This window comes from Phasianus colchicus, chromosome 13 (assembly GCF_987193195.1).
Source record: "Phasianus colchicus chromosome 13, bPhaCol1.hap1.1, whole genome shotgun sequence".
NCBI classification, from domain to species: domain Eukaryota; kingdom Metazoa; phylum Chordata; class Aves; order Galliformes; family Phasianidae; genus Phasianus; species Phasianus colchicus.
This window is the reverse complement of record NC_143448.1, coordinates 593,788-621,598: the sequence shown is the minus strand read 5'-3', so window position 1 is coordinate 621,598 and position 27,811 is coordinate 593,788. Positions and strand designations below refer to the sequence as shown.

General features: G+C 39.1%; 1 protein-coding gene across 7 annotated transcripts; it reads left to right on the top strand.

The window, feature by feature from the left end:
- On the top strand, positions 1-27,042 carry LOC149916086 (sex comb on midleg-like protein 2). 7 transcript variants are annotated; one of them, XR_016470804.1, is made up of 8 exons: positions 1-133; positions 7,451-7,506; positions 8,302-8,437; positions 10,156-10,359; positions 14,989-15,171; positions 15,603-15,651; positions 16,199-16,312; positions 20,381-21,274. XR_016470804.1 is itself a non-coding variant. In XM_090149647.1 (6 exons), the coding sequence occupies exons 2-6, from the start codon at positions 7,492-7,494 to the stop codon at positions 15,620-15,622; spliced, it is 558 nt and encodes a 185-aa protein (XP_090005773.1). In that variant the 5' UTR covers positions 1-133; positions 7,451-7,491; the 3' UTR covers positions 15,623-16,182. The 7 variants fall into 7 exon arrangements, 5 of the variants coding, with proteins under 5 accessions (XP_090005773.1, XP_090005771.1, XP_090005770.1 ...); XM_090149647.1 differs by lacking the exons at positions 16,199-16,312; positions 20,381-21,274 and having other exon boundaries at positions 15,603-16,182; XR_016470806.1 differs by lacking the exons at positions 7,451-7,506; positions 15,603-15,651 and having other exon boundaries at positions 46-133; positions 20,381-21,268.
- Positions 27,043-27,811: the final 769 nt, after the last annotated feature.

Below are 27,811 nucleotides of genomic sequence, written 5' to 3'. Positions count from 1 at the left end.
AAGAAAGGGAAGAAGGAAAGAAAAGAAATCCAAATATATACCAAATAAAGCACCAAATTCTTCAGTGTGGAAGTCGAATTCAGCCAGCCAGTGCTAGTGTCGCTACTGCACTTAAAGTAACGCCCTCAGAGCGGTCAGTGGTTCTTCAGAAAGAAGGAAGATGAATCTTCACCATTTAATTCTTAGTGCTTAGACAGTGTGACAGAAATAAGCAATACATAACTGAATCATAAAATCATTAAGGTTGGAAAAATCCTCTAAAGCCATCTAGTGCAACCTCCAACTCATCACACCATCCCCACTGACCACATCCCTCAGTGCCACATCCACACGGTTCTTGAACACCTCCATGGACGGTGACTGCACCACCTCCCTGTGCCACTGCAGCACCACTTCTTCTGAGAAGAAATTTTTCCTAATACCCAACCTCAACCTCTCCTGGCACAACTTGAGGCCACTCCCTCCTGTCCTATCGCTGTTACCTGGGAAAAGAGGCCGACCCTCACCTCACCACAACCTCTCATCAGGCAGTTGTAGAGAGCAATAAGGTCTCCCCTGAGCCTCCTCCAGACTGAACAATCCCAGTTCCTTCAGCTGCTTCCTGTAAGACTTATATGCTCCAGACCCCTCACAGCTTCATTGCCCTTCCCTGGACACGCTCCAGAGCCTCAAAGTCTTTCTTGTAGTGAGGAGCTCAAAACTGAACTCAGCACTTGAGGTGCAGCCCCATCAGAGCTGAATACAGGGATCACCTCCCTGCTCCTGCTGGCTGCACTATTTCTGATATAAGCCAGGATGCCATTGGCTTTCTTGGCAACCTGAGCAAATCGGTAGCTAATAAACAGACTTGAGAATGAATGTGTGCAAGATCACCCACCGTCACCAGTAAAAACAGCAGAACAAAATAAAACTTTTAAAGCTCTCTTGTAATTCGGCAGCTAAAGGGATCCATAGCACTTTCACCTAACTAGCGGCAGTGGATGCAAAGCCAACAATTTCTGCACAGGATTATTAGAAAAATGAGTAAGGAGTCATGCCTGTTTCCATTTGCCAGCAGTGTGACAAGCTTGTTTGCTGATGGCACACCCATCATCCTTTGTTTACTTTTATGGGTCTTAATCTGAATTAATTGGTCACAAAAGCCAGGAAATATTTAAATTCTCGTTATTCTTTAGAAACAGAGAGAGTTATGTATGTATACACTACAGTATATAGTATGTACGCATGCATGCATACATGTTTTTATATATACGCTATACTTATGCTTTCATACATATTTTATACGTATATACATACATACATGTATGCATGGCTTTGCAGGTTTTTGCAGGGAAATTACATCATTTTCAAAAGAAGCAAGGATGTCAAAATAAAAATATCTCATGAAGATAGACTACAATGAACCCCTACAACAACTCAGTATGATGTCCCAGAAAGCTGACACAGATGAAAAAATGTTTGAAACCTGGCAGTTACTCAAAGAAACTGCTTCAAGATTGTGAATGAACTATCTGTCCGCACAGAAAAGATAAGGAGTGTAGTACAAGACTAGCCTAGCTGTCACAAACCAGTCCAGGAGCGCAGGCAGGAGGGAAGCAAGCAGAATGGAGAAGTTAGGTTGAGTAACTCTGCAAAACTACAACACTACAGACCAATTGTGAAGGTAACCAGCAATAGTGTGAGAAGTGATGGCTTCAAGCTGCACAGGGAAAGTTCAGGTTGGATATTAGGAAATGTTTCTTCTCAGAAGGAGTGGTGAGGAAGTGGCACAGGCTGCCCAGGGAGGTGGTAGAGTCACCATCCCCGGAGGTGTTCAAGAAATGTATGGATGTGGCATTGAGGAACATGGTTAGTGGGCATGGTGTGATGGGGGATAGTGGGATTTCCACACATTGGGGGAAAAGGTATGAAAAAAGGAATGTGTCATTCGGTACTGCTGGGTTGAGGTGGGTGGTAACATAGAGGCAGATAGGAACACATAGGAAACGGGGAAATATGAGGTATTCTGTAGGGAAAAAAGAAAAAAAAGAAAAAAGAGATGTGCGATTATGTGCAGAAGAGAACAGTCTGTGGTTATATGAGTCACAGTCAGACTGTACACAAGGTGACAATATCAAAGTGCCACAATGAGAATGTCATACCACTTAAAAGGATGCGAGAAGACAATCAGAGACTCCACATGAAGTAGCTGTCTCTACACAGCTGTGGAGAAGCTCGGTAGCAGTGGTCTGATGGTCTGCAGAAAGTATGTAGGGCTGAAGAGAGAGAATCCTCTTGTTTGTGTTGGAATCCTGAGTCCGTGCACTGTTCAGGAGCTTTTATGTTCATCCAGACGTTAGATTACAACAGAGCAATGTTGTGAGGATGCTGAGCGTGTCTTTTGTCAGCGTGCAGATGTGTAGCAGTTGCTCACCATCTCTTCCTGTGAGAAGCAAGGTGTTTGCTTTGGACTGTTGCGAGCACCTCAGAGTTTGAGCTGTCCTTCACATGGTGTGTACAAGTAGAAGGAAAGTCAGTTATCTTGTAGGAGTTGTTCTGCTTCCTAACACGTTTATTTGTCATACATTTAATGGTGGTGTTCTAATTGGGACACAAAAAACCCACTATGATCTTGATGATGTACTTCTCCTGAAGGCTAAGAGCCTGACAGTAATTAAGTCATAGTTGCATAAATTTTACCTTTCTGGCTTTATAGTTTAGCTGTATTCTTGTGTATGAGAAAGTAAAACAAAGTCTCCATTATAACATATGCAGGTAGTGTATGTTTGCGTTTAAGCAATAATTAACTAATGAGGTGATAGAATGTGGAAGCAGCAAGAGGGAAGCATTTGCTTATGAGAATGGGGGTGAGAGGAGAGAGTTCTTAATGCTGTAATACATCTATGAAATGCCCTACAAATACTGTAATTAAGAACAGCAAGCAAATTTGCTTTTTCATCAGTGGAAAATAGATCTATAGTGAGATCTGCCTTTATTCGGTTATGCAGACAGCTTTATTTTTGGTCTCGAATTTTCCAATATGGGTTATTCTGTTCCTTGAAACTGTAGAAGCTTACAGTTGTCTGTGACTTCTGCAAATGTTACGGTCAGTTAAGCAGGAGGAAAATGTTTTGATTGGAAGAATCCTGCTGAAATTTCAAACTCAACACTTCTGTGTTTGTTGTAGCAATAAAATGTAAGAACTTCATTCTTAGGTGCCAAGTGGGTGCTCTGTGCTGTGTGTGCATTCTTTGTCAGTAGGGCAAAAAATACGTGTGTAAACGTGCTCTAGTCTGTTTTCATGTGAGGTTGAATGGCTGCCTTTAATAATTAGAACTGTACTGAATTTTTGTAATAGTCAGGATTGAGTTAGAAGATTGCTTTCTGACAGAATCTGCTTACAAAGATACTCTGTGTGTTTTATAAAGGCAAGCTGACGTTCTTAAAAGAAGAAATCTTTTACAGCGTGCAAGTTCTTTAAGATATGGTGATGCATTGTGGTTTAACCCAGCAGATCACTGAGCGTCACGTGGCTGTTCCTTCACTGCCCCCATCTCAGTGAGATGGAGAGGAGAAATGAGGGAAAAAATGAGATAGAGAAAAAGAAAAGCATAATAATTATGGCATGTATATCTACATATACACACACATACTTGTAATCTAGATTTATAACAACGGATGCGCAAGCAATTGCTCATCTCCTCTTGAGGTCTTGAAACAGTAAACGTTCGGTGCAGAAAGTCTATACCAAATTAACTTGAAAAACTGATGCTTTCCAGCTTCAGGTGAGACAATTATTCATTGATCTTTTGTACATTTCAAGTGTGCAAAAACTCACCTCTGGAAGACTGATATTTGTAGATAAAATTGATATGGCTTACTGGGCTCTGTTAGTGGCTCTTAGATGTAGTAAATTTGATGTTGTTAATGATCTTCTGCATATGGAAGTTCTACTTCTGCTGAATTTACCTGTCATTAACAGCTTGCTGCATTGTGAAATCATTAAATAGCAGCCTTTAACATATTTAACTCTGGTTTTTGAAAAGCTGAACTTCCTAATTGGGACTCATACATGTATGAACCCTTGGTGTCTGGTGCTGACTTGAGAATAAAACTTCAGTTATTACTTACAGGGCCTGCCTTACAGCATAAGATCACATGGCAGTGCCTTCTGCTTTCAGTATTTTACCAGTGCTGTGGTACAACTGGGTCTGGTTAATACCTGTTCAGATACAAGACAGAGTAAGGAAAATGTGTTTATTATTTCAGATCAGCCCTTTTTTACAAGGCATCGATTGGTTACTTGGTGGTGAATGTTGGGTTCTATTGCAGATGTGATGCCATCCATGCAGTAATGGATGGAAATACATTAAAGGAGCAGCATAACAATTTATTTCACAGGGCAAAGGTCAAGAGAGTGCTGATTCCATATTACAAATCTAACAAAACTGAAGTGGCAGAAGCATTCTTTGAAGGCTTAAGCAGATGAGGGATGTTCAGTTTTCTGTTACAAAACCTAAATCAGAGAGCATTGAAATCTGTTGAATTTTGGAATAGTTGAGAGTAAGAATGTGAATTCTTTTTGTCAATTGTGATAAGTGTGCTGTTTTCCCTTTCCACCCTCCTTGCTCAGCTTCATTTTTTGGGCAAAAGTTCTAATTCATCAGTGTAGTTGAATTGCTGCACTTAACAGCGCTGACTGTGGTAATACAAGAATAATCACTTATGACTACATGGAGGCAGGAGAACACAGATAAACTATGACTATAGCTATAACTTAATAACTTGTGAAATTTCTAGGTCCCTGTGTTCTTGCAGACAATACTTGAAAGAATTTTCAGTGTTGAGTGGAAGCAATCTGAAACTGGGTTGCACCAGTGTTCCAGTAGCTCTGTGCTTCACACGAGCTGCTGCAGGTAGGGGATCCTGCAGCTCTTTGCTGGTTTCTTAGGTGTCCTGGCCTTTTCTCTTGACATCAGTGTGAAATTCTCTATAGGTTTTTGAAACAACCAATGTGTTTTGTGGCATCTGGACAACGAATTCAATATTTTAAGAAAGAGGTGTTTTGAGCATGTAATTGTTACTCAGTCATTTTGAATTAGCTGTTGTGACTACTGGTTAGCTAAGGCACTGTGGCTTTTAGCTTACATTCCATAAAATTATACTTTTTTTTTTATTAGCTTAGGCTAGTAGCTCTTAAATCCTGCAGTAACTTCTATAATCAACAGCCTTAGTCTGCTAGTTTTTAAAGTATCACCCAGCAATTTCTGTGTAAGGACAACGAACTCAAAATGGAGCAAAAATCATCTTTATTCTCTAACCTGTACTGCATCTGCCTTCAAAAAAGAATCCTCAAGCAATTCTAGATAAGGATTCACAGCTGAAATTGCTTAGCTCATGGGAGGTTTCTCACATGCTGCATTGTGAGAATACTACATACTACATTGACCTTCAGTACTAACGTGGTTTGGACAGACTAATATACTATGGGCAGGTGATCTTGTGTGGATATTCTTACTGGTGGAGAGCATCTGCCTTAGCATGATTTTTCTATTGTCCGAGGACTGTAGAAGCTGTGTGCACTTAGAATCCTTCCATCAGCACTCAGATGATGCCATAAGGAGATCGTATCCTATTGTGAACAGGATGAAAAAGGTTGAGGCTACTTAAACTTGAGGAACTCTGAGAAAAAGAGGTCTTGTTTTAATCTGTTTTTATAGGTTACATCTCTGGTGATGATGGCACAGAGTTCTCTGACTTCTACTCCATATTGTTTTCTCATGGCTTTTTCGTAGAATCATAGAATGGCTTGGGTTGAAAAGGACGGTTCATATAAGAAATGGTGTTGCCAGCAGGAGCAGGGAGGTGCTCATCGCTTTCTTCTCAGCTCTGGTGAGGCCGTACCTCGAGTGCTGTGTTCAGTTTTGGGCCCCTCACTGCAGGAAAGACATCAAGGCACTGGAGCGTGTCCAGAGAAGGGCAACTAAACTGGTGAGGGGTCTGGGGCAGAGGCCTTATGGGGAGCAGCTGAAGGAACTGGAATTGTTAAGTCTGCAGAAGAGCAGGCTCAGGGGAGACCTTATTGCTCTCTACAGTTCCTGAAAGGAGGTTGTGGTGAGGTGGGGATTGATTTTTCTCCCAGATAACAGTGATAGGAGGAGGGGGAATGACTTCAGGATTGGATTGGATATTAGGAAAAACAACTTCTTGGAAGGAGTGGTTGTGGCAGTGGCACAGGCTACCCAGTGAGGCAGTGGAGTTACCGTCCCTGGAGGTGTTTAAGAAACATGTCATTGTGGCATTGAGGGACGTGATACTCTGTGTGTTTTATAAAGGCAAGCTGACGTTCTTAAAAGAAGAAATCTTTTACAGCGTGCAAGTTCTTTAAGATATGGTGATGCATTGTGGTTTAACCCAGCAGATCACTGAGCGTCACATGGCTGTTCATTCACTGCCCCCATCTCAGTGAGATGGAGAGGAGAAATGAGGGAAAAAATGAGATAGACACAGCCTGGCTGTTGGACTGCGGTGTGCTGCTCATCACTTTGGGATTACAAATTACTCAGCTGAGCAAGCATAACACACTGTATTCCCAAAATATGCTCTTTCCTCGTTCTGGAGGAGACAGTAAGAAATGGCTGGCTAGCCTCACCACACTTATGCATTCGTGTAGAGGGTAGACAATTCTTCTGGCTTACAGCTTAGTATTTACATTTTGTTTTCATGCTACATTTCTCCTGTTCCCTCCTTTTTCCTCTCAACTCGACCGCTGGCATTTTGCAGCATGACAACAGACAACTGGTCCCCTGGAGAGTCCCTTGTGCAGAGAGGCTTCAGGAATGCCAGGCTTCAGATCAAAAGCTCTAACTTCCTAACTGCATTGTTGTTCTCTGTGTTAAGGATGGAGACCTTTCTGTTTCCCAGTGTTAAGATGCATAGGCAATCTCTGACAAGTAATACATCACTGCTTCAATGTTTGACCCTTTCCACCTCGTCTCATTCACAGCAGTGCCAAACCTTGGCAGTCTATCTCTTACGTTTGTGGTGATTCTATCCAGTGCTGTGTTGTCAAATAATTTCTCTTTCCAAACCTATTTTCTCGTCTTAGATCTATAAAGAGCACAGAAATTTTCTTTACCATGCCATAGACTTTAGAAGAAAAGAACTACAATTCTTAGTAGGTGTTGTGGAGAAGTTGGGCACTACTGTTCTTTGGAATAGTGTGTGTATTTTGATTGCTTACTATATAATTTGTTAATGTACTATTTAGTAAATATCCTCCTTATCCATCCATTACACTTTTATTACATTGCACTTCTAAATTGAAGCTTTCCCTGGCAGCTTGGCAGATTTTTTTTTTTCTTTGCTGCAGATCAGTGTTAGATACAAACTCTGTCCACACGATTATCCGGGTCTCTGTTACCTTAACCACCTTGACTAATCTCTTATATTCCTAATTTTTTTTATTCAGGGTAGAAAATGACGATGTAATATGTTCTTGTGCAAGAATAAATGGCGAAGGAAGAGGTGAAGAATTTTTTGCCAATTAATTGCTTCTTTTATTTCCATGTATTTTCATAACACATCAGAAGTGCCTTTCTAGCATACACCTCTTTTCTAGACCCCAGCCCAAACTAAATTGCAACATTTTCTTTTTTCTCAGCTGGGAGACACTGACTGATTTCTACATCCTTGTGCTATAAAATCTGTCTGTGTGGTATATAATAGGCTGCAAATAAGGTTGGCTTGGGAAAGAAGAAAGTTTTGCAAACTCAAGTGACTCAACTATATTGTTTTATTTGATACCTTGCATAGAGCATCAGTTTCTGAAAGTGTTTATGTAAGAATTTCAACCTCTTTGAGACAAGCTGGGAGAAAATCTAGATGCTCTGTAAAGTTGACAGCTAAATCTGAATCAGAATTGGTATGACAATGTATGCACAGTCCAGATAATTTATTGGAATTGTGGTAAACCCAGGTAATGGGAAGAATGTATGTGGGAAAGTAATCCAAATACCTCTTCTGTGATTCCTAAAATTTAGAAGGGTCATGAATTGATTATATATAGCTCATTGCTTTCCTGCTCCTTTTCAACTGTAAGTGGGTTCCTTTTCAAGTCATTTGTCTTCCCCTCCATTGCTGAAGTAGCTGTAAACGCAGGCAGTTTCTGATCATCCCTTCCCAGGCTTCATCATCTTTGCAGTGTGTAGTACTTCTGTAATGAGGAGCTACATGCACTCAATAGTATGATAAATGATAGTGGAAAGGTTTGGCATACTACTTAAAAAACATTAAATACTTTATTTTTTTTTCTCAAAACAGAAAAAAGTCTTACCAGAGCAACTGACTACTGCACCACCTTCTCCTCTTTCTTCTCCTGATGGGGACAGTGGCACTACGCAGATACTTAAAGATGGAATTAGTTTGTCTGGTGCAACTGCAGCAGTTATATCCACAGGTAAAAGAAAAAAAATAATGATATTTTTAGTGTGAAATGACTTCAATTTCAAGAAAATTAGTAGTGTCTTCTTATGGAAATGTGCTGCGAACTTACTCACCTACTACGTAAGATGTTTGTAGGTGCCAGTGTTACTTTGTAGAACTGGTATTTTGATGCCTGCATTAAAACAAGAAGTGCTGGGGCACAGAGACTTTGAACACATCTGCTAAACCTGTCAGTTTTGCTCTGTCTGAAGGAGGAAACTGTACAATTGTTTCATTTCTGTCTCATTCTCTGATGTATGAAATGGGATTTGATGTAGCTAAAAGCTCATATGATATTTTGCTTTCATGCACGCTTGACTTTAATAACACAAAATGGAGATTTTGTCTCTCTTCAGTGTTCTATTAAAAAAGCAAGTCCATTTAAACCAAGTAAAAGCAATCAGGGGAAATATCTCCCTTATTTTTAAACAAGCAAACTTAAGAGAAAATGTAATGAAATGTATCTTAAAAAGCATTGGCAAAACAAAAATAAGCCACTTAATGAGCTGGCTTGTTGAGGGGCTTGTAACTCTGTAATGAAACAATTTGTAGGTTGTCAATTGAAAGCTCAGATCTTTCTAAAAAAGCCCATAACTTATGTTAAATGTCAAAAGTATCCCAAACAAAATTAAAAACTGTTTTTACAATAGAAGTTGTCAGGCTCTTCTCCATCCCAACTTCAATGATGGATGAGGGGAAAATACCTATGTGTTTCCTAGGAAAATAAACCTTTCAGCTGTTATTGAGGTCAGACAGAAGATGTCATGAAAGCTCTTTTTGCTGATTTGTATCTTTGTTTATTCATACAAAGCGGCTTCCTCCAATTTGCAGACATCAGAGACTAAGCAGATAGGCATGAAGACACAAGATCAGTGAAGCACTTCATAGAAATGTTTCATTTTTAAAATCTATGCTTCTAACTAAGCCAGAATGGTACTACAGCTGAGAAAATGCAGCAGTCTTTTCTATTACGTATCACTTAGATTGTCTGCTTAGTCACCACAGATTTAACCAGTACTAATGTCTTTGTGCATTCCTGGTCATGTGATAGTCAAGACCAAAAAGAAGAAAGAAAAACCCTTCAGTTACAGCTTTTCTCCATATTTTTCTGCCTTGTTGTTCCTTTTGAAAGAGAGTTTTTCATTGTCTCTGTTTTCAGTAGTCCTATTTGATTACTTTCATGATAAGCCTTAAACCACTTTGCACAGTTTCCAGGTAAGTACTGTTCTTTTGTTTAGCACTGAAAGTCAAACTGTAGTGTGGAAATCATACATGCATGGTTGCTGAAGATAGCAGATACTGACCATTGTGCACAGACATTATTAACGCTGTGTGGGTGCTTCAGAATGGGCACCAATAGCAGGCGTATGCTATAGGGTTTGGTTTGTTGTATCGTGTCAAATCTGAGAAAAAATAGGGCAGCAAGGACAACTTTTAAGAATAGATTTTTGGTAGTTTAGAGCATGTACTGGTAGTTCTTGCTTTGCTGGGACTATTGCGTGAGTAGAGATGCAGGCTGTGATAGCTTTGTACGTTAGCAGGGTACGGAAAGGCTTTAGAGGTCAGATGGGAGTGAATTTGGGACTTAAGAAACAATGCAGTTCTAGCACGTGAAACATGTCTCTATTCTGTGTGCACTAGGTGTGAAGAAAGCAGAAATATTCTGTATAAATATGGCTTGTTCTTTTTCAGTGTGTGTTTATGTCAACAAGCATGGAAATTCTGGGCCTCACCTGGATAAGAAAAAGGTTCAGGAGCTTCCAGATCACTTTGGACCAGGTCCTGTCAACGTGGTACTTCAACAAGCTGTACAAGCTTGTGTGGATTGTGCCTATCAATCCAAAACAGTCTTTGGATTTCTGAAATCTGGCCGTCATGGAGGGGAAATGATAACTGGTATGTGAAGATGTTTCTAATTTTTTTGTTTCTTCACTTGTTTGTGAACCTAGGGTAGGGAGAAAGAACGGAAGTAACCTGCAGTGAGATTCTATCACTTTTGTAACTCCTTAAGCATAGTCAAGAATGTATGTTTGTGAACTACTTTATTAAGATAGTCCTGGTGGAGTATACTTTATATCACTGGGAGTCCAGGATTTTCTGAACAGTTCTTAAATCAGAGTCTAGCAATAGCAAAGTTGAATTACATGTACACTGTACAGTTAGGTTGTTGGTAATAAGCAGAGCTTGTGCATCTCAACAGCTGCAGCTATACAAGCTATACATTTGTCAAGTAAGCTCAGTATGAGTGGAGTATCAGCTTTATTAATTCAAGTCATTCTCATAATCTTATCCATACATAATGTTTGTGTTCTTAATACCTTAACCAAGTGAGTGAAAAGTTTCCAGCTAATCTCTTTAGCTTCCAGGCAAGTGATTCCACATGTTAAATTTGCTGCTTCCTCCTTTCTCCCATTCCCTGGTCTCTTAGGTCAGTGTTCGTTCTCTTATGTCCTCTATTAAGGAATAGGTTTAGTTCTGCTACATATTAATGCCATGCCTACAGATAAATTATCCTTACATCTCAAACTGAATAGCTGCTGCTTGACATTTTTTTTTTCCTTCTAGGCTAGGAAGTCTCTGTATGGCAGTTAGCACATCAATTCATAATTCTATCGCTGGCAGTAAAAAGACTTGGTGTTACTTTAATCTCCTTACATTAACACCAGGTTTGAAAGATGATTAGTGGAATACAGGTTTAATTAAATCCTTGTAAAAGATGTTGCTATCTAACAGTGTCTGTAACATAGCACCCTGACCTGCATATAGCAGAATTTCAGTAGTCCTTGCTTATGTGTCTGCACAAGTTTGTTCAAAAGATAGATGCTTCTTTTCTACTTTGTAATAGAAGTTTACTGGAACTGTGTAAGTATGGGTTTGAAACTTGTATTACTTTATTTTTTGCAAAACATATGAAATTTTATTATATTATTAATATAATAACATAGTTGTGCCTTGTTGTGCCTCATTCCAACAAGTCATTTTTTTTGGAACAAAATACACTGAGATGTGCTTTGCCAGTATTCTGATTGTTATTGTTCTAGAAGAAGGACTAAATTGTAGGCGAGTGGTGAATGTGGGCTATGATGGAATAGTTGAAAGTAATTATTTTACAAAGCAGATGTAATAAATAAATAAATAAATAAATAAATAAATAAATAAATAAATAAATATCTAGTTCTGATATGTTTTCATTCAAAAATCCTATAGGAACAGGAATTACTATTGTAATTACTGCTAGATTCACAGAGCCACAAGGCCCTTGTGGGTTTCCTGTGTTTTTTAGCTCTTGTCTTCTCATCATCTTGTTGGATAGGTTGCTGAGAGGCTCACTGAGTGATAAGTCAAATCGTAAGTCATTTTATAAAAAATTTTTGAGGGATATATTTTGAGAAGAACAAAATGTGGCTAAGGTTAATGTAACGCATTAAAACTCTTTGAAAGGGTAGATAACAGCAGGACAAGGGGAAATGGTTTTAAGGTGAAGGAGGGAAGATTTAAGTTGGATGTCAGGGGGAAGTTCTTTACAGAGAGAGTGGTGAGGTGCTGGAACAGGCTGCTCAGAGAGGCTGTGGATGCCCCGTCGCTAGAGGTGTTCAAGGCCAGATTGGATGGGGCCCTGGGCAGCCTGGTCTAGCACTGAATGTGGAGGTTGGTGGCCCTGCATTGGCAGGGGGTTGGAGATTCATGATCCTTGAGGTCCCTTCCAACCCTGGCCATTCTGTGATTCTGTGAAAACCAACTGTGCAGTTGAATAGGAAGGTAGGGTGTAGACAGTAGAATTAAATGAGAAATTGCAGAATGAAATTGTGAGAATATTTTCTTGTAGAGTTTTTGTTTGAAAGTTGTTGTTTTTTTTTTTTATAGTTGGTTTTTCTTTAAGACTGGCAAGAAAAACAATTGTCTGCATCAGAGATTAAGGAAAGAAATCTAAATCTTTTGTGATGAACTTTCATGGCAAGTATTGTATTTGCTATAGTAGAAAACTGCATGCTGGGACTTGGATGAAATAATCTTGCTACAATATGTGTGAATAATTAGTGGGTTCTTTTGGTTCAGCTGCCAGAGAAAATAATTGTTTTGAATGGAGTTGAATTTAGGATTTTTTCTTACTCAAAACAAAAGCACAAACCATTTTAATTTTGCTTGATGCATAAGGTTTCAATTCAAGCAAATGTAACCAAAGGGAAATTAAAGGCTTGATTAGCAAGCGCACTCATGGTGGTGGTGTCAGCCCCTTTTTTCTGCTTCTAGCTCTGAGTCTGTGTCATTTAGTGGGATGAAACAGACTGAGGTTCAGATAAACCTTCTCAAGCAGAGAATTAAATCAGTCTCTTGGGTGATTTTCTTCACTATCAGACAGACACATTTGTCTGATAGTTTAGTGCTCAGCCTTTCTCCTGGCTTGAGCTTGCTGTTTGAAACATACCTACACAATGAAAAGTAAAGAAATGAGAATGACTCTTCATCCCAAGGGCTGGGGTTGCACAAACAAGCTCCATTCCCTGTTTATTTGTCATTTGAGGTTGAGGTTGTTGCACCTCAGAAGTGCTCCTTTTTATTTTCAGCCCTAGCATTTATCTTGGAAGTAAGAAGCTTATGTTGTTCCCAGGCAGAGCAGAGAGTTGAGCCTGTAGATCTGGATCCCACTCCTTTGCTTGGAGTTCCTATGGTTGCCCTCAGATGTTTGGAGTACAAGGGAGCTGTGTTTGCACTGAATCCTGTTTTCTTTTTTTTGTGGATTTTTCTCATGGTGTGACTTGGGGCATTCAGATGGCCTCAGATGTTTCTTGCTTTATCCTCCTGACAACTCTAAGATAATATTATTCTTTTCAGTGCTTCTTTTCAAAATGAGAAATTAAGATGTGGAGAACAAGTAATTTCCCTAGGGCCATGTAAGACTACCTGTGAGGCTATTATGAAGTTATCTGAATGTTTGCTGCAGCTGATAGTGCTACCTTGAAGTAAATACCAGGAGATCAGGCTGTGCTGGGTCTCACAGCCCATTTGCTCTCCAGAACTGGTTGAGCTCCTAGCAGAAATATGCCTCCCGAGACCTTTTCCCCAAACAGGAGGTAGAGAGCCTTGTGTCTGAGCCACATGTGAATCATTAGGTTTTCATTCAAACATTGGAGTCTGGAAAGAATGTGAATGGGCCATGGAAACCCGTGGGTCCAGGATTTATCCCTGTGGTACTGACTCTTAAACTCTAGGCACCTGCACTGATCACCACACAATGAAAGCAAACGAGAGGTAGTGTGTTATTGTTGATGCTAGCTCGTGTACTTGCATTAACCCTAATCATAGGCTCACTTAACAGTATAAGTCAGTCACGCTTCTGATTTCCTAAGGAAGCATAAAATATGCTAGAGCTGGGGCGTTTTCTTTGTTTTTGCATGTAATATCTGTCTTCTTCTGTAACGCAATATGGGTATGCTTCTTATTTCAGACTTGTGAATAAAGGCTTTCTTGTAATTTTTGTGGGTTTGTTTTTTTTTTTTTTTTTTTTTTTTGAAAATGCATCTGCCACTAACCAAATGTGATCCTTTACAGCTCTGCTTACCATTTGGAAACTCAAAAACAGAAAGCTGCCTGAGAAGACAAATTGATGCATAAACCTGGTGTTCACACTGATTCTTTCCAACCCTAAGCATAATTTACAAGTTTGTTCCTGTTGTAGTGTCTTTCTAATTAGAAATAACCAAAGGATTCAGATAACGTAATTGTAATTATTTACCTATGTAGTGGTGGCATTTGCAACAGTAAGTTTTTTCGGAATCTCACCAAGTATCACAAAAAGGGAAAATTATCATTAACTACTACTACTATAGTACTACTATCATTCTAAATATTTAGGGAGCAAGGAAGGAAGTTAATAAGTTAAAGATGTTGGCCCATGTTCAGTCTCTTTGTAATCACTCATTCAAGTCCATTCTTGTGGTATCTCTGCCACCTAGATTTTTTAGAATTAAGTTGGAGTTTCATCACTGTAGCGTTGACAGCAGGATGGATTTCTCTAATGGTAAAATATCAAATGACAAGATGAGTTTCTGTAGTCAAAATTTCAGTGGTGATGCATGCCAGCATGCTATTGCAAGTAAGCTCAGTTCAGTTGCAAACTAAAAAAAAAAAAAAAAGTTTATTTTTTTTTCTCTCCAGCAAGTGCTGTAATGGATCTTTTCTTGGTTATCTCCTGCAAATAGGTGGTATAGAGGTACTGTTTTATAAGCAAACAACTGAAATTGCCTGTAAGATTTTGATGTTGAGAGAATAGATTTGTTATACTCGTTTAAAGCCAGTGTTATTTTCTGAAAATAAGTTCTCATAGAGCAAATTTAAAGTGGCATGGATCCAATGGAAGGTACAACCAGTTCTTTGGATATAAACGCGTTAAACACCAGAAAGATTGTTTATTCCTCTCATGTCTTGCATGTTTTAAATCAAAGCTGAATGTCTTCTCCTTTACTTGTTAGTGTTTTGCTATACTTCGTGATGCTCAGGGGCTGTTTGACATCTTCTTATTCACAGCTTCCTTTGATGGGGATAAGCATGCCATCAATCTTCCTTCTGTAAACAGTGCATCGTTTGTCCTACGTTTCTTGGAGAAACTCTGCCACAGTCTTCAATGCGATAATCTTTTCAGTAGCCAGCCTTTCAGCCCCTACATGGGGTGTGCACATAGTCCCACGGAGTACGATAGGAACAAACCAGGTACTATCAAACAGCTGTTGTTTACAAGTACTGATATTTTTGATAAGTGTGGTTACTTTATGAAATTTAACATTTTAATCTGCTTTGCTATAACTTTAATTGATTGAAATGAATACTCTTCAGTTCTTAGAGGATTCGTTCCAGAGCACAAGTGCTGTGGCAGGTTGGGATAGCTCATACCACATGTGCAGAAATCATTTTGTTCTCCTAACTTTCTTGTGGTCAAGTAGGAATTGTACCACTGGGTTACTAAAAGAACAGACTCAAAACTTCACATTTTGCCTGTTCAATTTATGTTTGAATCATAAAATAACCTTGGAGAAAGATGCTTACTACCTTATAAGAAGGGGCTTGCTCTGAGAGATGATTCAGTTCAGCCTATCCTACAACATTAAATACTCTTTTCTTCCTTCTTTGTTCACCTTGCTCAGTGGCGGCTCCAAAATTTTAAATTCTGCAGCATACAGTCTAGTAGAGAAGGTGGGTTTTGCAGCTGGCTGCTTGTGACATTTTATGTGAGTTTTGGTACTCTGGGGGTATATAGAGTGAGAGGGAAATAACATGCTCAGGGTCTCCCATCAAATGGCTTGCAGTGCTGGTATTACGAGTCCCGGTCCAAGGGTTATCAGGAGCCATAGCTGAGGAAACTTTGACATCAATGCAGTTTCAGTCTTAGAGGTGCTGCTTTAGAAAATAAAGTATTGTGGTGGTTTTGGTATTTCGGTTTTTATTTGTTTTGTTTTGTTTTTTTCCAGTAGAGAAATTGTATTTGTTTCATTTCATCAAATAAAAGTCATTTGCTTTAATACTTTTCAGGAGAGTAGCCTAAATTTGGAAATTTGGATGATGATAGTATAAACTAAGCTGTTACTTCAGCTTTTGAAGTTTGTATTGAATGACCGATTCTATGTGAAATGGATTTGTTACCTGGTGAATGACTTGATGTATGTTTTTGCTTTTGTACTTTGACTTTCCCTGTGAGCATTTTTATACCATAATAAATTGGTGATATCTTTCCTTTTCACAGCAAAAGAAGAAATACATGAAAACGGAAGTGTTAAACGATACTCTCAGGACTCTCCACCATACACAGCTCCCCTTTCCCCTAAGCTTCCGAGGAGTGATGCTCATCCATCTGAAGGTGATTACATTGTGTTGTAATACATATGAGGATTACGTATGATTTTGGTATTTTTAGTCAAAAGGACTGAGTATAGTGTATTTCTCTGGTATGTCTATAGCCCTTGACAGCTGAGAATGGAGATATTTATTGATCAGTGGCATGGATTTTGTGCTTATGGACGATCTACTGCAAGTTCAAGAAGTCTTTCTCCTAAACATGTCAGTCTTTTTTGTGAAATCACTCAGGCAGATAGGTGACATTTGAAGCTTCCTGTATGGCTATTTAGTAGAAAAACAATTCCCTTGAAATGGATTAGGAGATAAATTGGAAGCAACTCTAATAACTCTTGGTTTGGGCTAATGACTGTAAGAGCAAGGATGTGTTTTGATGGTACAGTTTAACTGAATGTATGGCTAGCTGCCCCTAGAAGTTGCTCTGCTCCTGCTCTCCTTGCCTCCTTGTCCGTGTAGTGCATCCCAAGCCTCCCTGCTGATGAGGTGACGAGCTGACCCAGTGAAGCACAGAAAACATTTTGGCAAAGCTAGGAGATATCTGCAGTTAGCTTCTCTGCACTGACTCATCGTGGGCTCAGATGAGCACAGGAATGGGTTGGATAAAATGCAGCCGTGGCAGGGACCAGAGCAGCAGAGCCTCTCTGTGCAGCTGACTCCAGGACAAGGAAAGCTTTTGCCTGTGCCATGGCTGAGGTGCAGTAGCTCGTGCCGATTTGTAGTCTGCCTCAGATGTGAAGTGAAGCGTGTCAGCTTAAACCTCACAGAGAGACTTAGGAAAGAGTGGTTTTACTCTGCTTTTGCTACTTGTCAAACCATGGTAACTTGTTGATGTGACTCATCCCATCTGATACTTTCTATTGCTGTGGTATATTTGCATAATATTTCCAAAGGCTTTTGAGATTAGTCATTTGTTTCTCTTTTTTCTCTCTCTTTTTTTTTTTTTTTTAAGTTACTGGGGTTTTGTCATTTAGCCTCAGTGTGGGCAGAATAATCTTTTTCTATGGAGAGTCATAAGGCCACACTTAAATCAGAAGAGGATATCAAATTAAAATGTTAAAGCTTATTAAAAATGGTTCTTCTTACAATTTAGTATAAACACAATGTATTCACTTCAATGATGTAACCACAACAAATATAAAAATTGTCAATGCAGAGCTTTCTCTGTCTTAAATAGACCCTGGTTTAGGTCTAGAACATCTCTGCAATTAAATCAGATATCTCTAGTAAGCAACTGCGTGAATAGCTGTAAAACACATAATTCTACCTAAATTAAGTTGTTTAAATTGGAGATAAACAGATGTCTTAGACCTGCTTCTCTTATAAGAAATCTCCCTGTAAGTAAGTCGGCACGCGTGTTGTACCCTGATGAGCATTTTGATCCTGGAACCCTTTTATAGATGAAGTTGATGTATTTCTTCAAATTCATTTTAATATCAATAGCTTATTGTAAAGTGCAGTTACTTGGATTGAAAAAAAAAAGAGGTCTGAGTTTGTACTGTGTGTATTTTGAGAGACAAAGTATTCTCTACTGTTGTGTGTTTCCCATTAGAGCAATGTCCTGTGCTGAAAATCTGGAGGTAATTTCATAGCGGTCAGTCATGGGCTGGTTAGCAAGAAAGATCTGCCCCTGAAATGTTCTGGCTCCATTGAGACACAGTTGTCTTGAAAGAGTTGTTTTGAAATACCATTTGAACGCAAAATGGAATAATTGTGGGAAAGGGTCTTTCAAACAGCTCATTTTCCTTCTGATCTACTCGTAGATATGTTTTGCAGATTTTGCTGTCATTTCTGTTCCATTACAGTTTCTTCTTAAAGTTTTGAAAGATAAGAGAAGGGAAAGAGAAACAACTCTGTCTCCCTCCCCTTGAAAACAGAGTGTTCTTTACTACTGCAGCCAGTTACATCATGCAGTTATGTATGAAGCAAAACAACTAACTTATTCCCAGAGGAGCTTCAAGAAAACAAAACGTCCAATTCCTTCGAAGGCCTTCAGTCTTTCGCAGTCTGTTGTCACCCTTACATTTGAAACATAAGGCATTTTACTGGCCTTTTATACATCTACACAGATTTCAGGTATTCTGCAGTGGAACCTCCTGAGTAACAGAAAAAAACTTGTTCTCATTCCATCCCTCTACTACTCGCATCTGCTCCACATGTCGAAGTAGGAAAAGAGTCATTTGTTGCTCCGTTAATTGCAAAACTGTATTTGTCAGACACCAATTCTGAATCAGCTCTCATACCTGTTACCGTGCTTTCAATAACAAGACTGCAGTTGGGGTTGGTTTGTAGGGAGGCTAGATGAATTGAAAGGGAGTGGATTGGGATAGTATAGCTGCTGGACAGAAACACCTATTTTAAAAGATGATCATCCTATGAAGTATGCCAGTTTTCCCACCTTGTGTATGTGACCTGAGGAGCTATGTTAAGATAAGCTTAAGATAATGGCAGGACAAGGGGAAATGGCTTTAAGTTGAGGGAGGGAGGATTTAGGTTGAGTATCAGGGGAAGTTCTTTACAGAGTGAATGGTGAGGTGCTGGAACAGGCTGCCCAGAGAGGCTGTGGACACCCCTCTTCCTGGAGGTGTTCAAGGCCAGTTGGATGAGGTCCTGGGCAGCCTGGTCTAATATTTAATAGGGAGGTTGGTGGCCCTGCATATGGTGGAGGGGTTGGAGCTTCATGATCTTTGAGGGTCCCTTCCAACCCAAGCCATTCTATGATTTTCTGATTCTAAGCTCATAAGTGTTGTGTTTAATAGAAGATGTTATGGTGGATTGCATGTCTTGCTTTACTGAATTCACTAAGTAGGGAACCGGTTCTCTGGGTGTCTTTGTTCCACTTTGGGATAATGTTGCCTGAATATCATAACTGTGAAATACACCTCAAGTTCTTCACTAAACTCCAGTTTTATACAGGCTTCAGGAGAGAGAACGTAATTGCTAATAGAACAAGTTAAACGTGCTTAAAAAGCTCTCTGTGTGTTTTTTGTTGCTGTTGTTTGTTTGTTTGTGGAAAATACTCTTCCTTTATTTAATTCTGGAATTTTCCCAAGAAATTATTGGAAGTTGTCATATAAGAAGAGTAATAAAGAGCATATTCTAGGAACTTGTTTCACAGATTGTACCAGTTACCCCCAAGAATATGCTGCTCCACTAGCATATGTTTTATAACTTTCATAGAGTAATTTTCAAGATGGTAATGTGGAGTTTACACTTCTGTGAACCCGTTAGCTATATTTTCCAGCTCTTAACTCTCTTGCCAAAGCAGCATTTGTTTCATGCAGATTTTTGCATCAGGCTTCCAACTTCTTCCTCAGGCTAGATGTTGGCCTAGTGCAAGTGGAGCTGAGAACATACAATGATGAGAGAATGGAGTGGTGTTCCCACTGATGTTTAACGACTCGTAGTTGCAGCGTTGTGATCAGACTGTATTGTGTTAGTGTGCATGTGAGTCTAGGATTTACAGCCTTCTGCAGCTCTGCATGTAGTCTCTTCAGTTTTTTGTGATGGCTATTGTCTCCGAACATATGGAGATCTACAGATGATAATTGTCCTCTTGCATATGAAGTTAGAGACTCCCTCTACTGTGTAGAACAAATTAAACATTTGCTAGTTAACATGAGAGGGTTTTTTATGTTAAAAAAATTCTTTTTATATTTATAAAAAATAGAAACATAATGCACTCCTAAACAAATTCTCAGAAGATAACCATTAAGAAAGATAATGAAAATGCTTGACTGAGATTGCATATGTGTTAATGCTAATATCAGACAATGAAAAAAAAATCAAACCTTATGTCCACATCCTGCTCATAATATTTAACATATACAGCTGAGATGATTTATGGAAGACTGTCTCAAACTTGTCTATTAGACATTTTACTGGAAATTTTTTAATGTAGTAAAGGACCAGTGATTACTTGAGAATGACTATTCTTCAGTAAGTCTTGTCTCACAGGAGACTTGTTAACAGGCTTGGAGCTTGTTATTATCTTCAAGAGAACATAGCAAGGAATTAAATAACAAAGCTACAAAGCCCATCGTTTTGAACAGATTGATGCTTTTGTTTTCTGTAGCAGAAACGTTACGTATAGAAGAAAACAGCACTTCCAAAGAGCATCGCTTTTCTGAGGACTCTATGGATTCTGCACTTAATTCAGTAAATCTGTCAAGCCCAGCCCGTCGAAATTCCACTGAATATCGTACTTCGGGGAGTGCAGCATATTACAGGAATTCCTTTCAGCCAGTGACTGCTACCTCAAATTCAGCCCCGATCCTGCGCCGGCTGTCATTGAGCTCTGCTGGGAACAGCAGTTACTATGAAGTCAGTAGGAATCGAATACAGAGGAGGATTGAAGGTATGCCTGAACTTTCCAAAGTATGTAACAGCTTTTATGAACATGCAAAGTCCGTGAGTTATGAACAAAGAAGTTCTTTGCCACAGAAAATACGTTACATATGGAGTGAGATGTTGTGCTGTTGCCAAGCACATCAGGCTTGCTAATGTAACTTCAAATGCAGAACTTAAGCGTGCTAGAACTAATACCATGGTACAAGCCAGAGGAGTCTTGTCTGCTGCTCTTTCCTCTCACTGCTGTCGTGGACCCTGCAACAGGCTGGATTGGACAGTGCTGGTTAAACACAGCTTGTTTCCTGAGCATTTTATCAATTATTTCTGTATTGCTGATATACAGATATAGGGTTTTTTTCCTGTTCCTCTGCACAGTTGAATTTCCATTTGCCACTTTCCCAGATACTGGCATCTTGGGACCTGGGAACCAAACACAAGTCAAACTAATCCCTCTAGGTATGTCATAATGCTGGTTTTTATGTTGCTGTAATTATCTGCAGTTGTATAGAGTATTTAAGACAAATGGAACTGTTTGGTACATGAAAGAAAATAAAACATCCTTTATTTTAATGTATGACAAAGAATGAATAATAAAAGCCTATTGTTAAGAATGTCATATGTAAAATGAAATGTGTTAGTACTGTACAGACTAGTGATACTTCTTCTTTTCACAATATTCTTACGCTGAAAGCTGCAAGTTCCACAACTGGACCAGATCTGAATTCACTTAAAAGGGAACCTTCAAGAATATTGAATAAGGGGGTGGTGATGGTTTACCAAAGCAAATGGTGATGTGGCAAGTTCTGTGATTGACTTATGGTTCCAGTCTGCACAGATACAAAGCTCCAAGGCCAAAATTTTGCTAGAAGAAGTGAAGTCAATCACATTCTCTTCTCATGAATACTATTTACATTTTGTAAAAACAATTGAGAAGCAAAAACATCTGTGAACTGATCGGTGAACTGTCACCCAGTCATAACAACATTCACACAGTATTACATAATCTTGTATACACCTAAAATACATTGGGAATTTCCCTCAAGAAGCATTGATCAGTTTTTATCTTTCTGCCATTCAACAAGACCTGGACAGGGTGGAAAGGGAGAGAAAAAACCTTATGAGGTTCAACAAGGGCAAGTGCAGAGTCCTACATCTGGGGAAGAGTAACTGCATGTATCAGTACAGGTTAGGGTCTGACTTGCTGGAAAGAAGCACTGCAGAGAAAGGCCTGGGTGTCCCTGTAGACAGCAGGGTGACCACAAACCAGCAATGTGGCCTTGTGGTCAAGAAGGCCAATGGTATCCTGGGATGCATTAAAAAGAATGTGGCCAGCAGGTTGAGTGAGGTGATCTCCCCTCTCTTCTCTACCTTGGTGAGGCCACATCTGGAGTGCTGTGTCCAGTTCTGGGCTCCTCACTTCAAGAAATACAGAACTTCTGGAGAGAGCCCAGTGGAGGGCCACAGAGATGATGAGGGGCCTGGAGCATCTCCTGTATGAGGAAAGGCTGAGACCTGGGGCTGTTCAGCCTGAAGAAGAGAAGGCTGAGAGAGGATATTATCAATGCTTATAAATACCCAAAGGGTGGGAGTCAAGCAGATGGGGCCAGGCTCTTGCCTGTGGAGCCCAATGACAGAACAAGGAGCAGGGGACACAAACTGGAATAAATGACGTTCCATTTGAACACAAGGAAGAACTTCTTTACTGTGCCCAGGAACAGACTGCCCAGAGAGGTGGTGGAGTCTCCTCTGGAGATATTCAAAACTCATCTGGACGTTTTCCTGTAACTTACTGTAGGGAACCAGCTTTGTTAGACTCAATGACTTGCAGAGATTCTTTCCAACCACTGCAGTTCCCCCTTGAGAAAATGTCTTTCTCCAGTTTTTCAGTTTAAAAGGAAATTACATCCTAATTCAAAAAGTCTTGTTTATTTTTAGGAAGAGACAGATCTCTTGGTAAATAATGACAGAACAGTCTGTCTGAGCTTTCATAATACCTTTACTGAAGAACTGATTAGAATTTCTCCAACACATACATATGAGAGTTTACCTGATAAGAAACATCTAGAATGACCACAAATCCATTTCCTATCTTCTGAAAGCAAAGTATTATGTACTAACCAGCTAACTGCAGGAGAAGACTCTTAACAGAATAGAAATTTATGTTCTTAACATGCTGCTTTTTGAAGAAAATGGTAGAAAAGAAAGAAGTGAGGAATAGAGGATACTGAAACCAACCTGGATCCACTAGAAAACTTCAAAGTAGGGACAGTTACAAAAGCTCAGCTATTCCCTTGAGGGAGTAAGCACAAAAAGAAAGACTGAAGCCTTTAGCTAGCAGTTTGTCAGAAAACAGTCTTAAATATGCGCAAGGGTGGAAAGAGACTTCCTATTTCCTTAAATGCAAGCAGATTGAAACAGTTTCTTTTGATTTCTGTATCTATGATTTTCATAAGCAGTTACAAGAACGGTGTTCTCAGATTGGATATTATGAGTAAATGCTTGTGTTGCATTTAAGGAAATAATAAACAGCAACTATTTCTCATCCAAGAAAAAGACAAACACGTAAACTGAATGAGCAGCTTATATACAATCCATAGGCTTGTGGATTGTGGATCCCTTTGACCTGCCTCATACCTCTGAGGAATGCTGACAGATTTTGTATTTTGCACTAGGTTGCATTTTATATTTTTAAAAATGTTGAAATCTTCTGATTTATGCCTTTTTCTCCTTTACTTTCCACAAAAGTCAAAACTAATCTCAGCCTTGCAGGCACAGCAGAGGTGCATGAAGCTATTCAGACTAAAGATGCAGGCACAAATGAAGGAAGCCTGGGGAGTTGAGCTCTATCAACTGATGCCAGCCCTGTGCAAATTCTCCCCGCATTCTGCTGAATGCTGGGATTTCATAAACGTTGGGAATTAACAGTTTCTTTAACCCAAGGTTATCATGTTAGAATGTTAAGAGTCCCACAGCCCTAAAATGCTTCTTTGAAAATAACACGTGAAGAAAGTGTTTTCTGCTGACTACTAGACTGATGATAATGGTTAGCATTGAAACTTTCATTCTTCCATACAGTTTTTGGTAAGGCTTCTCCAGGCAAGATTCCTCCCCCACCCCCCATAAAAAATTATACAAGAATGTAATGAAATGGATGTAAAAGACAGAACAGCTTTTAAATATTTTAAATACCGCTATTATTTTGGCTTCTCATGGAAAACCAGCATTACTGCAACTGTCTTTGTTTTAAATAATCTGGGCTTCATTTCATCCTGTTGTACTACTACAGTAACATTAATCCTTATCATTTTACAATTTGACACCATTGTTTAATTTCAACCACAGATATAAAATAGAATTAAGAAATAATGAAGTAGCCATATTTTCTGATACTGAAAAATCACTACTCCTTCCAGTTTCAAATCACAATCTTCTTCCAATTCTATTTCACTTATTTTCCATATTTTCATTTAAACCTAAAAATTGGGAAATAAAAATAAAGCTATTTAATAAATGGTATAATAGCGCATTGGACAGCTACCAGTATGCTTAATCAGTTTTTATAGCTTAATTTTGATGCTTGAAATACAAGTGACAACGAAGTAGAAAAAACAGAAAGACAAATTGAGCTTTATGATACTGATGTTCCTCTTTTATGAGACTGCTGCTGCCATAAATGCAGAGACTAGCAAGATGCATGTAGCTAAACCATTTTCTGAACTGTTTGTATTAATCACGTAACACTCCTTCCCTGGGTACCTGGTAAACCAAGACAAGTAAAGCTTATGGGAAGTACTTCTGTGTTTTAAACATGCATCAATATATTACAGTCTTATCTGACTCTTCCATTTTTTAATTTCAAATCTGAGCATCAAAACAGCATGATTTACTAAACTTCAGAAAGCACAATTCAGACTTCAACTCAGAAATCTCAACTTTTGCAGCTGATACAATCTATTTCCTTCTGCCAGAAACCTTTAGCACTTCCTTTTTTTTTTCCTCTAATCTGGCACTTTGACAATTTGTTTTTGGCTAGACCTTGTTGTGACTATTCTTATCAACAGACAGGTGCTTTTTTCCTATCGTGTAAGAAAAAAAAAAAAGAAAAAAAATCAATCATAAAATAACCCAAGTCGGAAGGGACCTACAAGGATCATGGAGTCCAACCCCTGGCTCCACTCAGCACCACCCAAAATCAAACCCAACGTCTGAGAGTTCTGAACTCCAGCACTTGGGCCGTGCCCACAGCGCTGTGCATCCCGTTCGATGCCCACCGCCCTGTGGTGCAGCCCCTTTCCCTGAGCCCCAGCTGCCCTCCCCTGACACAGCTCCATGCCGTTCCCTCGGGCCCTGTCGCTGTCACACAGAGCAGAGCTCAGCGCTGCCCCTCCGCTCCCTGTGAGGAGCTGCAGCCACCATCAGGCCTCCCCTCAGCTCCTCTGCTCTGCGCTGAGCCAACCTCAGCTCCTCCTCATATGTGTTGACCTCTAAAAAAAAGCCCCACTTTAAACCTGGACAGACTTGTCAAGCAGGTTTCTTCGACCGAAACTCTTCAGGTGGAACTTGGTTTCAGATTAATACATCTAAATTCAGATATCTGCACATGAGTTAGGTGTTCAAGCTACTATTACAGTCAGCAGAGCTGGAGATCCCTGAGCTACCATTAGCTCCAGAAATTACCGTGTTCCCCTAACAACAACATTTAAGAACCCCTAGATATCTGCAGCACTCCCATGGTGTTGGCAGAAATGGCAGAGAATTTATAGAGATGCATACCTCCTCAAGCAGAAAGCAGAGGTTACTAAGGCACACTACCCCAGGTATCACCAATAGCAGTAGAACCTTGTGCTTAGGCAACTCAAGTACACCTTTCACCCCCCACACGAATATTAAACATTACCATCATAGCATCCCCCCCCCCCTTTTTTTTTCTTTCTTGCCTTTTAAATTGTCTTTATCTCAGGCCCACGAGATGCATGGAAATCACATTTGGATTTTCCAGTCATGAGTAAAAACAGATTTTTAGAAACATTTTTGTGCTGTTGTTTTTGTTTTTAAACTAAATAAAAAAGAAATTAATTCACAATTGTCTCCATTTATTATTGATATTTAAGTTTTGAATTGAAATCTGCTTTTTCCCATTCTGGGCATGCAAAGTAGTATAACACTGTCTTGTCCATGCAATTTAATATGTAAAGAGTAAACGTTTTGCCTGGTAAACTGGCCACAACTCACTGTATTTTTTGCTATCCAACAATTTGTCTACAGTAACTTTGAGTTTCCCATTCCAAGTCCTTCATATGATATCTCCTTTTTCTCCCAAGTAGTAATAAGGGTCAGAAATACTACTTTCATTTTTCAGAATTTTAGTAATAGTATTTAGTATTTAGATTGTTCCCTAGGGAAGGGATGATTGAACAGGAAACAGCACAACACCTGTATTTTATAGCCTTTGTTCCTTGGTTACTTTTTTGATTAAGATAACTATATACATACCATAATATGGAAGGGGGGTGAAGGGGGAGGAGGGAATTATTTTTCCCCAACAATGTATTTTTGTAAATGCTGTAACATTTTTGCTCTTTCACGTTTTCCCTCCTGCCCTCAGACTCATTTTTGCTGACAACCCTGTGCTCTCAAAGCCATGTTCTAGGCTAATATTATAACAGGGAAGCTCTCTATAGGTGCCAGTTGCTTCTCTTTTCTTATCATCAATTTTTAGTTAGTTTTAGCATCATAATAGAGAAGAATTATTTTCCTGACTTGCCACCAACCACTTCTCACTTCTGACACTCTACCAAACTGATGGATGTTCTACATAAAGCAACACTTTCCTTCTTCCCTTTTGATTTAGTAGATTTTTTTTGATTTTAATGTTTGTTTCAGTCTACATATTGAAATAGGTTTTACTGGGCACCTTTACTTCTCAAACTTTCTGCATTCAGGTTTGTAAAGAAAGGCAGACTTTTCTTCTCCAAGATCAGACAGACAGCACATTCTTTGGCCAACAAATTCTTGTTTCTTAACAATACTGACATTTTGCTCTGCCAAGCATTTAAAAGTGCATTCCTTTTAGAGACCTTCTCTTCGTTACAGTCTATATGTAACTGTGATACATATTTTCTCTGTATTTGGGAAAACCTAATAACAGATACAATTTACCACCAAAAATATTTGCAGTCATGACTTCATCATAGACTTTTTCCTACTTTTCCAGTACTTGTTTGATACTTTCTTTTTCTAGTAAGCAAAAATTCTAAGCCCTTGTCCTCCAGTAACTGTCTTTCATTTTCTGATACATTCAAAGATAACCTTTGGAGGCATGCCTTTTTCTGGGAAGCCAAGTTCTAACAGCAGAAAAAAATTTCAAAGGCTGTATGGAGAGCATCAACTACAATGGCAATAATATCACTGACCTTGCTAGAAGGAAGAAATTGGAACCTTCTAATGTGGTAAGAACATAACTTTATCATCATCTAAACTTCTGCTTCTCCTTCTAAGGAAAGTTTGTGAGTGTGTGTGACAGATGTTCTGAAATCATATAATATATAAAACAAAGTTTGTCACATGCCTAAAGATTTCATTATACATACTTTTATGATTTTTTGTTTGTTTGTTTGTTTGTTTTTAATATCTGGGAACCTGTTTCTGCTGGGATTTAAGTTTCAGCTTTACAGAATTAGCCTTCAGCATCAGATGAATGCTTTTTAAAAGAAAACCAGTAGATCAGTATATACATTTTTGCTTTCATCTTATAGTAACCCAAAACTAGGATGGACAATATTTATTGTTAAATCAATTGCAGTGTGTCAAGGATCTAAATCCTGTTATCTTCCATCCCCACAGAGCAAGTTGCGTGGGTGTGCAAAATCATTAGAAAGGGATGGCTCAGAGCCATTTTATGGGAGCTCCGTAAAGCATCAAGATACTAAACTTTGGAACTGTTATTTAGCTTATTAACATTACAGGGATTATTAACATTACATTCTATTTTTTTCTCTCCAAAGCATTCATAGTTGCTTTCATGTTTAAACTTGTGTCTTTCTGTAAGGGTTGATCAGGAAATCACTTTAATTTCTGTATTTTTAAGAATCTAGGCGTTCCTAAAATAGTTGGTGGATTACATGAGCAATGTGGGTAGGAAATAAATGTATTATTA